This window comes from Pipistrellus hanaki (assembly GCF_964339955.1).
Source record: "Pipistrellus hanaki genome assembly, chromosome: 14".
Lineage (NCBI taxonomy): Eukaryota > Metazoa > Chordata > Mammalia > Chiroptera > Vespertilionidae > Pipistrellus > Pipistrellus hanaki.
The window spans coordinates 6,335,990-6,349,752 of record NC_140516.1 but is presented as its reverse complement, the minus strand read 5'-3'; the positions used below and the strand labels follow the sequence as shown (position 1 = coordinate 6,349,752).

Genomic DNA, 13,763 nt, shown 5'->3' with positions numbered 1-13,763 from the left:
ATGTACCCCAATTGGGGATTGAACTCACAATGTAGGTATGTACTCCCACCAGGAATCAAACCACAGCCCCTTTGCTAAAAGGACAATGCTCCAGCCAACTGAGCCACCCTGCCAGGGCCTTTTTGCCTGTTTTTGAATTTATATACATACTACAGGCCTCGGGCGTGGGGGGTCCCCTCAGCCCGACCTGCACTCTCTCACAGCCCAGGACCCCTCTGGGGATGTCCCTGTGGGACCAGGCCTAAACCAGCAATTGGACATCCCTCTCGCAATCCAGGACCACTGGCTCCTAACCGCTCACCTGCCTGCCTGCCTGATCACGCCCAACTGCTCCTCCCTTCCAGCCTGATCACCCCTAACTTCCCCCCCACACACACACCTGCTGGCCTGATCACCCCCAAACATCCCACCCTGCCGGCCTGCTTGCCCCCAATTGCCCCCCTCTGCCGGCCTGCTCACCCTCAACTGCCACCCCCACCAGCCTGATTGCCCCTAACCTGCTCTGCCTTCACCCCGCCATCATGCCTTTGTCCGGAAGGACATCCAGAAGATCTCCCGGCCTAATTAGCATATTGCCCTTTTATTAGTATAGATTATTTCATTATCTATCTTTAACTTTCAATATTATGCTTTTGAGATTCACTTCAAAATGTTAATTTCAAAATTTTCATTACTGACTAGTATGCCACTGTATGAATACAGTCATAATTGGTCAGTAACAAGCCCTTATATATGTCTGTGGTCCCATAGGATTTAATGGAGAACACCATTGTGTTTTAAACCAACTGTTCCCACCCTAACCAGTTTGGCTCAGTGGATGGAGCGTAGGCCTGCAGACTGGAGGGTCCCAGGTTCAATTCTGGTCAGGGGCATATATCTTGGTTGCGGGCACATCCCCAGTAGGGGGCATGCAGGAGGCAGTTGATCAATGTTTCTCACTGATATTTCTAACTCTATCCTTCTCAATTCCTCTCTGTAAAAAAAATCAATAAAATATATTTTAAAGATAATTCCTCTAAACCAACTGTTCCCAAATGTTTCTTGAAATCCCATTACATGCTTAATTAGCACCGTTCTAGACACAGAGTGCAACAGTGAACAAGAATAATGGAGTTTATATTGTAGTTCTGGAGAGAGAAGTTGTAGCACAATGAAGTAGTCACATGTTTGTGGTGATACTGGTGGAAGCAAGCCTGTGCTGCCAGTCATACAATAGAGTACAGTACATATACCTGATATAAATGAGTATGTTACCAGTTTATGCGCTCTGCACTTGTTACCATTATTTTAGCATGCACTCCCATTTATAGAGTCGGCTGTGAAACGTGCAGTATTGGCCTCACATCTCACGTTTACTGCTTCTCTTGATTGCACCTTTCTCTCTTGTGCTTGAGGGGATCCCGTGGTGCAGTGTGGCCTAAGGGCACAGGGTTTGTGAGGGCTCAGCAGTGTGCAGTCATGGCCTGGCCTTGGCCCTCACCCTCACTCGCTGAACCCCCAGAGCAGCGCCCAGGCCTGCCAGCTCCGTTCATGGTGAGGGCCCTACACAGTGTTCCACTTTATCTTTCATACTGTATCTTTACCTTTTCTATATTTAGATATGTTTGGATACACAAATACTTACCGTTCTGTTATAATTGCCTCCGGGATTCAGTAGAGTACCATGCTGTACAGCTGTAGAGCCTGGGTGTGCAGTAGGCTGTACCATCTAGGTTTGCTAAGTGTGTTCTACAATCGCACAAGGATGAAATTGCCTAATGATACATTTCTCAAAATGTGTCCCGTCATTAAGTGGCATATCTGTATACTACACTGTTAATTCCACTATTTATAGATACTTGAGTTGTCTAGTTTTTCATTGCTTGCTTTTGCTCTCAAACTTTTTTGTTTTTTAATATATATTTTTATTGATTTCAGAGAGAAAGGGGGAAGGAGGGAGGGAGGGAGGGAGGGAGGGAGGGAGAGAGAGAGAGAGAGAGAGAGAGAGAGAGAGAGGGAAACATCAATGATGAGAATTATTGATCAGCTGCCTCCTGCACGCCCCTACTGGGGATCGAGCCCGCAACCCAGGCATGTGCTAAAATCAAACCTGGGACCCTTCAGTCTGCAGGCCGACGCTCTATCCACTGAGCCGAACCAGCTAGGGCAGCAGCGTTTTCACAAATACTATTTCACAGGTCTCTTCCGTGTGCGGGAACTCCTCCAGGAGGGGGGATGCCGGGTCATTCATTATGCGCACATTCTGCTCACTTTCCCAGGTACAATGACGTGGCCACACTGCGAGAGTTCACGCTCTTGCTAATGCTTAGTTTTGTTAGGCGTATTAATTTTTCTAACCTAGGGGGTTTAGACATGAATTACAATTTGCATTTCCAGCCTTTTTGTCCGTTTTTAATAGTTCATAGGAATTTTTCACATATTCAGATGTTAATTCTTGTTGGTTACATGTTTGCAACCATCTTCTCCCAAGATGTGGTTTGTCCTTTTCCATTCTTGATGGTTCTTTTTGATGAATAAAAATGAACTTTACTGTGAATAATCTTCTTCTTTTATGTGTCCTACTTTTTATTATTGATGTCTGCCCTCAAAGGGAAGGATGTTTTAAAGCTATGTTCCTTCTGCTGCTCCTTCCCCCTCCACCTCCCCCTTCCTCTCCCCTCCCCTCCTGCTGCCACCACCGCTGCCTCCTCCTTTTTTACCACGGAAGTTGGACTTTATGATGTACTTTAGGGGGTTTATATTGTTCTCCACTCAGCTTTCCCAGGCAATCCTCCAGGCCTCTTGCCTCATTCCTCACTCAGACCTCCCCTGGGGGGAATGGGAAAGATGCAAAACCCCTCTGATTGTCATCTGCTGCTTAATCTAAGCCCAGAAGAAATATGAACCAAAATGTCTTTTATTTCATTTTAATTCATTTTATTAGACCAGCATTGATTTATATAGGTTTCAGTGTATACTTCTGTGAAACATGATCTGTATATTGCATTGTGCCCACCACCCAAAGTCAAATTATCTTCAGTCACCCCCTTTTCAAGCCCCCCACCCCCACCCCTCTTCCTCTGGTAAACACCATACTGTTGTCTGTGTCTATGAGTTTAAGATTTATATCCCATATATGAGTGAAATCATTTGATTCATAGCTTTTTCTGACTGACTCACTTAGCATAATATCCTTAAGATCCATCCACGATGTTATAAATGGCAGTATTTCATCCTTTCTTACAGCTGAGTAGTATCCCTCGTATGTATGTACCACATCCGGTCATCTATCCAAAGACACTTAGGCTGTTTCCATATCTTATCCACTGTGAACAGTGCTGCAGTGGATATAGGGATGCATATATCTTTGTGAATAAACATTATCTTCTGAATACCTCAAACGTGGCTTTGCTTTTCCCAGTTAGGTATTTAACCTAAGTAGAAGAGATTTTTGTGAATTTGTGTAAGGTGATGATTGCATTTTACTTCTTTCCAGCATCACATTTTACCTGCTGACCTGCAAAACCACTCTTGTCCATCCGCTGCTGTACACTCACAGGTCTGATTTGGGCTCTCATCTGCTCCGTTAGGCTATCGCCATGCCATTTCATCACAGTCTAACTTCTGTAACCGAATGCAAGTCTGGGACCTTGCCCTGTTCTTAAGGATTGTCTATTCAAAGCCTTGGTACTTTCATATAAGTTTTAGAATAAGCTTATTAATTTTCACAAAGACTTCTATTAATTTGACTGAAATTTCATTGAATCTATAAGGTCACTGGGGAAAATTCACATCTTTATGCTACAGAGTCTTCCAATCCTTGAATGTGAACCATCTGTTTAGGTCTTTGTTGTCTTCAATTAAGTTTTATACTTTTAATATAGTGGACTTAAACAAGTATTATTTTTTAATTTTTCCTAGATGTTTTGCATTTTTGATGCCATAGTAACTATCTTTTATGTTTGTTTATTGTTTATTGCTGGTGTCTAGAGAAAAATTTGATTTTTATGTTCAGCAACTTTGCCAAAAACACTTAGTTCTAAAATGTATTTATAGTTTCCTTTGGATTTTTTGCCTTATATAATCATACTAGAGGCCCGATGAACAAATTCGTGCACAGGTAGGGTCTGCTGGCCTGCCCCAATTGGGGCTGATTGAGCCTGGCCAGCTGGGGGGAGGGGCCACAGGCAGTTGGTGGGCTGGCCCTGCCCCTGATCGGGGATTGGGGGAGTGAGGGTGATCGGGGGCAGGGCCAGCCAGGGGGAGAGGCCGAGGGTAGTTGGCCAGCTGGCCCCGCCCCCTGGTCGAACTCCTGGTTGAACTGCCAGTCGAACTCCTGGTGGAGGGGACAATCTGAATTTTAGCCTTTTATTATATAGATTATGAGTGGTGAACCTTTTGTTTCTATCTTCAATTTTTATATTGTTTTTTTGTCTTACTGTGCTAAATAAGATTTGTCACGCAGTGCTGACTGGAAGTGATAATAGTGAACGTCCTGCTTATGTTTCCAAAGCCCCAGGGAACGTGCTGTGTTTCATCACTAAGTATGATATTCACGGGAGGTGTTTTGTAAATACCCTTTTATAAAGCTAGCAGAGTTACCTCCTATCACTGCTTGGCGAGTTTTTATCGTGCAGGAGTGCATTCGTCAAATACTTTATTAAGATGGTCATGATTTCTATCTTTAATTCGTTAAATTGGTGAAATGACTTCATCAGTTTTCTGAAGTACCCTTGAATTTGTGGGGTCATGATGTGTTATCTTTATTACACACTAGAGGCCCAGTGCATGAATTTATGCACGGGTCTGGCTGGTGATTGGGGCTGATCAGGGGTCCAGCCGGCCAGAGGGAGGGGCTGTGAGAGGTTGGCTGGCCACCAGGGGCAGGAACCACAGGAGGTTGGCTGTGGGAGCGCACTGACCACCAGGGGGCAGCTCCTGCATTGAGTGTCTGCCCCCTGGTGGTCAGTGTGGGGCAGCTCCTGCATTGAGCGTCTGCCCCCTGGTGGTCAGTGTGCATCATAGCAACCAGTTGACCGGTCATTCAGTCATTCATTTGCTTAAGCTTTTATATATATAGATTGCCGGATCCATTTGCATACACACAGACACTTGCACCCACCATGTGCATATCTGTGTATTTATGTTTGCATGAGTGTGTGTATTTCAGGTGTTTTTCATCTATGTTCATAAGTAAGAACACCTCAGACCTTCCTTTCTCATCCCTGTTCACCTTTTCTATTAAAATATGCTAGCTTATGAAATAAGTTTCAAGTGTCTCTTCTTATTCTATACCTGAAATCTTCATAAAACTAGAATTACTTCTTTCTTGAATATTTTCCAGAACTCCCTGACTGCCACCTGGGCATGGGCTTGACAGAGGACCTCAGGCCGTGTGCGCCCTTACCCCAGCGCTGGGCCGGGAGACCTCAGGACTCAACCCCCTCCCCGGCACCAGGCCGAGGGACCTGAGGCTGCATCCCCCGCCTGGAGGGACTGGACTGGGGGTGGGGCCGGCCAGGTCTGGGTCTCACCCAATTGGTGGGGGGGACGGGGGGCGCCCCGGCCAGGTCTGGGTCTCACGATTTTGAGGCACACATGGGTGTGCAGGGACTTGACTCTAGGTCCCGCAGTGTGTCCCAGACTCTGACAGGAGGAAGGTTTTAATATACATTTTACTGACTTTCTTTCATCTCTTGACACTTCTATTATAGAGAAAGGGCAAATAGCAATATTAAATTATTTCCTCTAATTCCCTTTTAATGAGCACAATTTTTGTGCACTGGGCCACTAGTCTTAATAATCAAAAGTTCTTAATTTTAACAATGTTTAAATTATCAATTTTCTTTCTTTTATAGCTAGTGATTTAGGTGTCAATTTATTAAATAAAAAAAAAAAAACTTGCATTACTCCAAAGTAATACTTTTATTTTCTTTTAGAAATTTTATTGTATTGCCCTTCATATTTGGGTCTATGATTCATCTGGAAATAATTTTTGTGTATAGTATGCGGTAGGGGTCAAATTCATTCTTTAGAATTTTTTTTAGTAAAGATCTGCTAAGAGCAAACTTCATTTTCCTTTGTAAATATATCTTATTTTCAAACTGTTTTTTGAAGGATATTAAAATTCTAGCTTAGAAAACTTTGTTTTAGCACACTGATGTTTACTTCATTGTCTTCTGGTTTCAACTATTTCTGTTGTAAAGTGAGCTATGATACTCCTTTGTAGGCAATCAAACTCCTTTTTCCTTTTTATCTCTGTTCTGGGTCACTGTGACATGTCTGTGTGCAGATTAATTTTTTTCTGACCCTGCTTGAGATTCTCTGGGCTCCTTAGATTGTTGCCTTTTATCAATTCTGAAAGATTCTCAGCTGTTATGATTCCATTGTCTCTGCCTCCTTCTCCCTCTCCTGTAACCCTGATGACATATGTTGAACTTGTATACTCTGTCTCAACCAATTTCCCTTTTCCCAGTCTGTCTCTGTGTTACATTCTGTAATTTCTTAAGGATCGTGACCAAATGGATCAGTTTGTTGTAAGGTTACACGGCAGAAAGTATGCACCTGGCTCCTGGGCAGCAGTGGTGGCAGCTGGGGGCTCGCAGTGGCACCTCTGCTGGCACTGAAAGCCACGCCTCCCGCAGAGAGCAGGCGCTTCTGGGAAAAGCGAAGCAAAGGATTGCAAGTGCCCTTCCCAAAGAATTCCTATTTGGCCTGGCAGGTGTGGCTCAGTGGTTAAGCATCGACCTATTAACCAGGAGGTCACGGTTTGATTCCAGGTCGGGGTAAGTGCCTAGGTTGTGGGCCCAATCCCCAGTGTGGGATGTGCAGGAGGCAGCTGATTGATGATTCTCTCGTCATTGATGTTTCTCTCACTCCCTCTCTCTTACTCTCTGAAATCAATAAAAAATATACTTATTTTAAAAATACACTTTTGTTTGTTCTTCTAGAAATGAAAATTAATGTTTAAATCCAAAGAGTGGGTTTAACAGATTAGACACAGCTCAGGAGAGACACTGTTTCAGACTAGAATACAGGTCAGAATGTTCGAATCCATTGCGTCACTTAGGGGCAGAGCCATTTCAGGGCCACATTAACCACATTCTCAACTTAAAGTGTTTTGACCCGTGTGATTTGTGTTGCAAAACGTAGCAAAATTCCCTGACTTGTGGTTACAGACTATTGGGGGTAAAATTGTCCTCTTCATTCATACTGAGGTTCAAAACAGGCCTTTTTTTTTTTAACTTTGGTAGGGTTGGGGTGGAGTATTTTAGTTCAACTTCACTCTTATGCAGAGGACGCCTGGGCCTCCTATCTGACCCTCTGAAGCAGGCCCCCTCTCTCTATCCTCAGGGTAAGAGCCGGTTTCAGAGTGTCCCCACCCCGCTGGATTCCTGCCTCCACTTGGACCTTTTAAATTTCGCAAAACATCCGTTGATTTCCACAGGCCAGCACTCAGTCCCCCACGCTGGCAGACACGGACGGCTGCATGACTCTCACATCCTTGGCAGCGCCATTTCCTCCCCACACTGCTGCTGATCGGTACCCCAGGGTCCTGGTTAGGTTGGGGGGATCTTTGTGGGGAGGTTGGCAGCTCTTCACCGTCCTCTCAGTATCGTGACTTCCCTGTGGGGAGTTATGACAGAAATGGCGTTGGCATAATCTGAGGTTACCGCCCTGTGAGTGGGGAGTGGGTTTTCATGTAGACGGGAGTTTAACTCCCCAGTTTGTGCAAATGTTGATACTCGGGTTAAATTTAACAGCAAGGACCTCTTCGGAGCTCCGGAGTGTTTGTGTTGGCCGGGCTCCGGCGTTCTCTGGGAAGGGCACTTGCAATCCTTCGCTCCGCTTTTCCCAGAAGCGCCTGTTCTCTGCGGGAGGCGCGGCTTTTGGTGCCAGCAGAGGTGCCCCAGCCACCGCCCCAGCCGCCGCCACTGCTGCCCAGGAGCCGGGCGGACTCTCCGCCGTGTAACGTTCCGGCAGCCCCGTGAGAGGGGGAGCTGTAATCCCATGGTCATCGTGAGAAAACATGAAAATGTAAAAGCTTGTCCACGGGCACTCTGCTGGGCAGGGGGAACTGAAACACATTTTCCTCCACGCAGCCTGACTCACTCCCTAAGGAGTCAGACGTCCGTTTTACTTACAGGGGGAGTCGGTGGATATTTCACAAATAATCTGTTTGTCACAGGGGTCTCCCTGGCCTTAGTGGAGATCCTCAGCTTAGACGAGGATCTGTAACGCAGACCTGTGCCTGGAACGTGTGTGAAGTGAGGGGTGACACTCGGTCATCACATGACGTTGTTAGCAACGGCAGCTAGGGTGGCCTCTCCACACAGGGCTCCCACCGCGGGAGCCACGGGCGTGCAGGAGGCAGGCGGCAGCCGGGTAACGGGGAGGGGACAGGGGTGGAGCAGCAGAGCCTGCCCCGCCGGGAAGACAAGGAGGCTCCCAGCACGCGGATGTGTGGGAACAGCACGGGGCAGGCGTGCGGCCGGTTTGAGCGTGCTGTGACTGAGAGTTCCTGGGAGGGGAGCCGTGAGGGTGAGCAGGAGCCAATTCCTACAACCGCGCCCCCCTCCCCCGCTGCCTGGACGCCCAGGGGTGCAGTGGGGCCCTGAGCATTAATTCCGAACCAGTTCCCGGGCTGTGGGGGACGGGGAGCACCAGCCAGCCAGGCCAGCCGCTGTCCACTCCCCGCCAAAGCTCCGCGTCCCAGACGCAGACCCAGAATGTGCTGCTCTTCCCAGACGAGATGGGTACCAACTCCCAACATTCACTTTATCAAGGAATCAGGATGCCACTGGATTTAACGACCTAAAACGTGATGCCCTTTACCCCAAACTCACATCCTCACCGTGTTCTCGTTCGCCCCACAAGCCCTGGCCATCTACTGCGTGCTGACCATGGGCCCCGGGAAGGAGGAGCCTCTGTCCGGGACAGTGGCCACCAGCTACCGAGACGAACACCCGGCTGCATCACTCGCAGCTGCTGTGTCGCTCGCAGCTGCTAGCAGGACACAGACCCAGGAATTCCACGTCAGCACAGGGGCCGGTGGGCAGCGCTAGTCTGGTGCGCACGGCAGACCCTGCACACACTTACATGGGCCGTTAGCTCTCGGGAGCGGGCAGGTGTGGTGAGCTCTGACCGTGAACCTGAGGGGCCCGGGCCCTGTGAATGGGGCGGGGGGCAGTGGGACAGGCCGGAGAAAGGCAGGTGGGAGCTCGGCTTCCCTCCTGGCCTCCTTGTCCTTCGGTTCCGCAGGCCTCCATGGGTGCTCTTGAAGGCAGCTCATGACGACACAGAGAGCCCCGTCTAGGACTGCGTTCTGCAGACGGCGCCTCAGGGAGATGCCCAGGGGCCCGCTTCCCCGCCCGGAGGAGACCACAGTGCCCGCGAGCGACCCTGAGTGTTTGGCTGGTCCTGCAGGGAGGTTCCCTGACCGTCTCATGTAAGCAGGCTTCCCCGGGCTTCCCATGGCCGTGTCGCACAGCAGCTGCCGGCACCGGGGGTCTCACCAGAGGACCGCCGGGCGGAGCAGGCCCCTGTGGAGCTGTTCCGCACTCTGTACCTGGGAAGCCCGTGGTCAGGATGCGGTGTGGAGGAGAGTGGCCTGCTCCCGTAGGAAAGGCCGCGGGGCCCCGGCTGCAGGGAACAGGCACACGCAGGGAGCAACATGTCCTTTTATTGATGCAAGAATGTCCAGTCACACCAGCAGCTGACATGCTGTGTCACAGTACAGCTCGATGCTCACAGTTCATCTCAAAACACCGACACGTCACAGTCAGGAGATGGACCCAACTGGGCGGGTGAAGCGGCAGCACAGACAGGTGAGGTGAGCACAGGACCGGGCCCCACGACACGCGGACAGAAAATGCTCTAACGCGTATTCCAAATATATACTCTCGGGTTTAAGCCTTTATCTCAAATACATAAACAAAGCGATATGTACTATCAATATACAATAGGTACTATCTAGGACGTCTGGAAAGTGCAAAAACACTGTGACAATACAGTGTGAATATTCCCGATCCACCCGGTCACAGGGACCACAGAGCCACCCCTTCCTGCGGCCAGCCGGTGCCTCCCGGTGGCCTGGGAGCCGTGGAGCAGCTGGCAGGCTCCCGCCGGAGGCTCTGCTGAGCCAGGCGTGCGGGGAGCCGGGCATGGAGCTCACGCCCCGCACAGAGGAAAGCCGCCCGGGCCAAGCAGTGCGGGGGGCAGGGCGGCCACCCCTGCGGCCGAGAGTGGAAAGGGCCTCCCAGGGCTGGGCAGTGCGTGTTCCCTCTGCACCGAGGAGCCTGACAATCCCACCCCCTCGCCTGCCATGGTTTTAGATTTTCTATTTTCCTAAAATGCAGTTGAAGAAAGCTTGGCCACACATGTTCCAACAGAAAAGTATGCCGCCCTCCCGGCCCCAGAAATCCCTGATAACGGAAAAGGAAAATGTAAACTTTGGAAAGCCCGCGCTCAGGTTTGCTTCCAGAAGTGTGTGCGTGAGACCTCCTGGCCTCCCGGGGCCTGTGGGGACCTGGAGGCTCGCAGTGGCCTGGGCAGAGCGGGCCACCCTCTGGGACCCTCTAAGGCACCAGCCCTGACATCCGAGACACTGGCTGGAAGGGCGTCCACGCAGGCAGGGCTCACGTGGGTTTTGGTTGTGTGTGTTTTTTTTAATATTTTCTCATAAGGTGAATATAATCAGAAAGTAGAAAATAAAAATCTACGCTCCGTCAGGCCAAGATGTGATCATGGACGCCGCCTCCCATGACACGCCTTCCCCGCCCCTCCCTGAACCAGGGCGCTGCCCTGGTGTTTAAAAGAAACAAACACACGTTGCGCCAAAGGTCGATGCGTGAAATAATTACCGTTTTTCCCATAAAAGTTATATACAAAACAGGCCCCAGCCAGTGAGGCCGCCCCACGTCCACCCGGGTCAAGGTTAAAGCTCGGTTCTCGTGTGCGTCTCGGTCGCAGGCCGCCCACGCTCAGGCTCTGTTGAGGAGAGTGGTCCTAGAGGGGACGGCACGGGTCAGCGGCCGGCGGCCCCGCCCCGGGGACTCCGGCCCGGCCACTGGGGGAGGGGGCGGCTCCTTCAGACCCAGGTCCTCAGCCTCGTGCCCCTGGCAGCTGGCCAGACCCCTCCTCCGAGTGTGGGGCCCTCGGCTGCCTTTCGGAAGGCAGGTCCGTGTTCCCGTCCCGTCCTCTCCCCTCCCGGGGCGGCCCCGTCAGCTCTCCTACCTCAGGCTCTTCCAGCTGTCCTTCTCCATGTGGTTCTCGGGCCCCTCGCTCTCGAAGGAGGCGATGAAGAGTGCTGAGAGACGGGGGCCCTCAGACGCATGTCCGCATGCAGTCAGCCCACCCGCCGTCCCCAGTCCCCTCTCCAGCCCTCAGGCCGGGCGCAGCGGGCTGAGAAGGGGCTCCTGGGCCACGGGGCAGGGGCCTCGGCGGGGCTCGTCCACAGATCTCCGCCGTGTGGGGCCCCGGGTCCCGCGAGGCCCCAAGCTCCCAGCCCCCTGCTCGGGCTCTGCTTGGTGCCTGGCTCTGAGCGCCCGCCCCAACCCGCCTGGCTCTCAAGTGGCCCCCAGAGCCTGGTCTCCTCAGTCCTCATCCTTCCTCTGTCCTCTGCCCTCAGCGCCCCCTCACGCACTTCCCCTGAGTGGGAGGGGACAGTGATCAGCCCCCATGAGGGAGCAGGGCCAGGTGCCATGGGGCCGCCATGCGGCGCCTCACCTTCCTCGCTGTAGATGGGCGCCGTGAGCAGGTAGTTCTGGATCTTCTTGTCCTTCTCAAAGGGACACTCCACCCGTGTCCAGGTCATGAACTCGTGGATCTGTCTGGAGATCTCCCAGAATTTCTGGAGGGGCAGAGGACAGCGGCGCCCCGTCACCTGGATCAGGGCCACGTGCTGCTCCCCGCCGGCCCGGCACAGAGGCGGCGGCTCCGCACGGCCGACCGCGTGGCCCCGGAGCACCCGGGCAGTCAGAGCCGGCAGGCGGCCCAGAGCCCACACCATCCTGTCCTCTGCTGGGCCATCAGGCTGGCGGCAGGTCTGTGCCCCCCCTGCCCCGGGACCCCAATCCCTGACCCCCAGCTGAGGCAGGGAGCCAACCAGACCAGCACCACCAATGTGAGCAGGTCCTGATGTCACTCTTTGGGGCCATGTGGGCGTCCATAACCCCCGACACACACACTGCCCTGACCTGCGTGAGGTGGCGCTGGACACCCAGCTCCCCCTGCACCTTTGTCCCACCCTCCTGCCCTGGGCCGGACAGGCCTCTGCTTCCCTCTGGAGCTCTGCTGCCTCCTCCCTCCTGCTCCAGCCCCTCGCACCTAAGCCGTCCTGATTCTCCCTGTGGGCTCAGTGCTGGGACCAGTGTCCCGGGCGCTGGAGGCTTCTGTGGCTCCAGGCCCCCTAGCCAGGTCATCCACCCAGCAGGGCGGGGCGCCCTCACACCTCGAGGTCACACAGTGTGACCCACCCTGGAGCTCCCGTCCTACAGGCCCTGCCTCAGGGCCGTGCCTGCTGCCCTCCCGCACAGTGGTCCTGCCTGCCCCGGGCGTGGCCCTGCGGGAGGCCCGCCCGGCTCTGTGCAGGGACAGCCGCCCGCCCTCGGGACCTCGGCGGGCTGACTCACCTTGAAGTTGATGTGCCCATTGGGCAGGTGGTTGGTGTGGATCTTGTGCAGGAAGTAGATGTCCTTCACGAACAGGTTGAACACGGGAATCACGATCTTCTCTCGGCTGCTGTTGGCCATCTGGGACCTCTGTGTGGCCCCCTGCAGGGCCGTGCGGTAGTTGCAGAAGTTGCTGGAAGGATCCATGTGGTGCTGTGTGCAGATGGGAGGGAGTGGGGGGGGGGGAAGAGAGGGGGGGAGGGTGCAGAGCAGAGTCCGCTGATGAGGAAGGCACTCCCCTCTGGGCAGCTCGGCCGTCACCCAGGAAAGGCCTCCCTTCCAGGAGGGCCCAGAGGTGCCAGCTGAGCGGGGGCCGTCTGGGTCTGGGCCTGGGCCTCACGGGAGAGCTGCAGAGAAGCCGCACAGCCACACGCCTCTCCCCTGCCCTGCTGGCCTGCTCTCTCCCTCCTTTCAAACCCCCCTTTGCCCCCTGCTTACCCCCAACACCCACCAGCTCCACTTTTGAAGAAAAAAAAAACAGACTCCGTGATAAAATACATGTGGGCCAGGCTGTGCATGAACTCGCCTGTCAGCCCCCGGCCATCCAGAGGGTCTGGTGCCCCGGAAAGCTGGGCCAGGAGAAGGCCCATGTCTCGGGCCACTGTAGGGTTCGGGGGCCCATGTTTGTCAAACTCTTTAGCAGCTCTGGGCGATGCGGGGTCTGACTGAGTCAGGGCAGAGGACAGCAGGGCGACCCGGTCCCAGCGTGGCCAGGCGGGGCAGGCCGGACAGCCCCGCCCCCGCCCGCACCGCAGCCCGGCCCTGAGCAAAGGGTGGAGGGGTGGAGGCCCCGCTGCCGAGGCCCTCCCAGGATGGGCGGGGGCCTACCTCCAGGACATCGAACTTGGCCGTCTTCACTTTGGACCACGTTTTCTTCAGCCGAGCCACGGGGCTGAGGTTCATGCCAGCTGCCGAGAGAGCAGGCAGGGTCAGGGCGGGCGGCGGGTCAGGGGGAGCCGGGGGCAGCCGGCCGGACACTCACAGATGATGGCCATCATGGAGTTGAAGTTGCCGATGTTGAAGCACTCCCTGGCCACGTCGATGAAGAACTCCAGCATGCGGGTCCGCTGCTTCTTCTTCACCACCTGCGGCGGGCGGGCGGGCGGGAGGCAG

General features: G+C 53.1%; 1 protein-coding gene across 5 annotated transcripts in view; it reads right to left on the bottom strand.

Annotated features, from left to right (window-relative positions):
- Window positions 1-9,643: 9,643 nt before the first annotated feature.
- Window positions 9,644-13,763, bottom strand: part of RASGEF1A (RasGEF domain family member 1A) — a 53,105-nt gene continuing 48,985 nt past the window's right edge. For 4 of the 5 annotated variants that reach the window (XM_084903428.1, XM_084903431.1, XM_084903432.1 and 1 more), the window contains exons 8-13: window positions 13,633-13,735; window positions 13,479-13,558; window positions 12,612-12,803; window positions 11,707-11,830; window positions 11,215-11,287; window positions 9,644-10,986 (exon numbers count right to left, since the gene is read on the bottom strand). In XM_084903428.1, the coding sequence (XP_084759554.1) occupies window positions 10,962-10,986; window positions 11,215-11,287; window positions 11,707-11,830; window positions 12,612-12,803; window positions 13,479-13,558; window positions 13,633-13,735 (597 nt within the window). In that variant the 3' untranslated portion in view covers window positions 9,644-10,961. The remainder of the gene's footprint in view (window positions 10,987-11,214; window positions 11,288-11,706; window positions 11,831-12,611; window positions 12,804-13,478; window positions 13,559-13,632; window positions 13,736-13,763) is intronic. The other variant, XM_084903429.1, reaches the window with a different exon arrangement.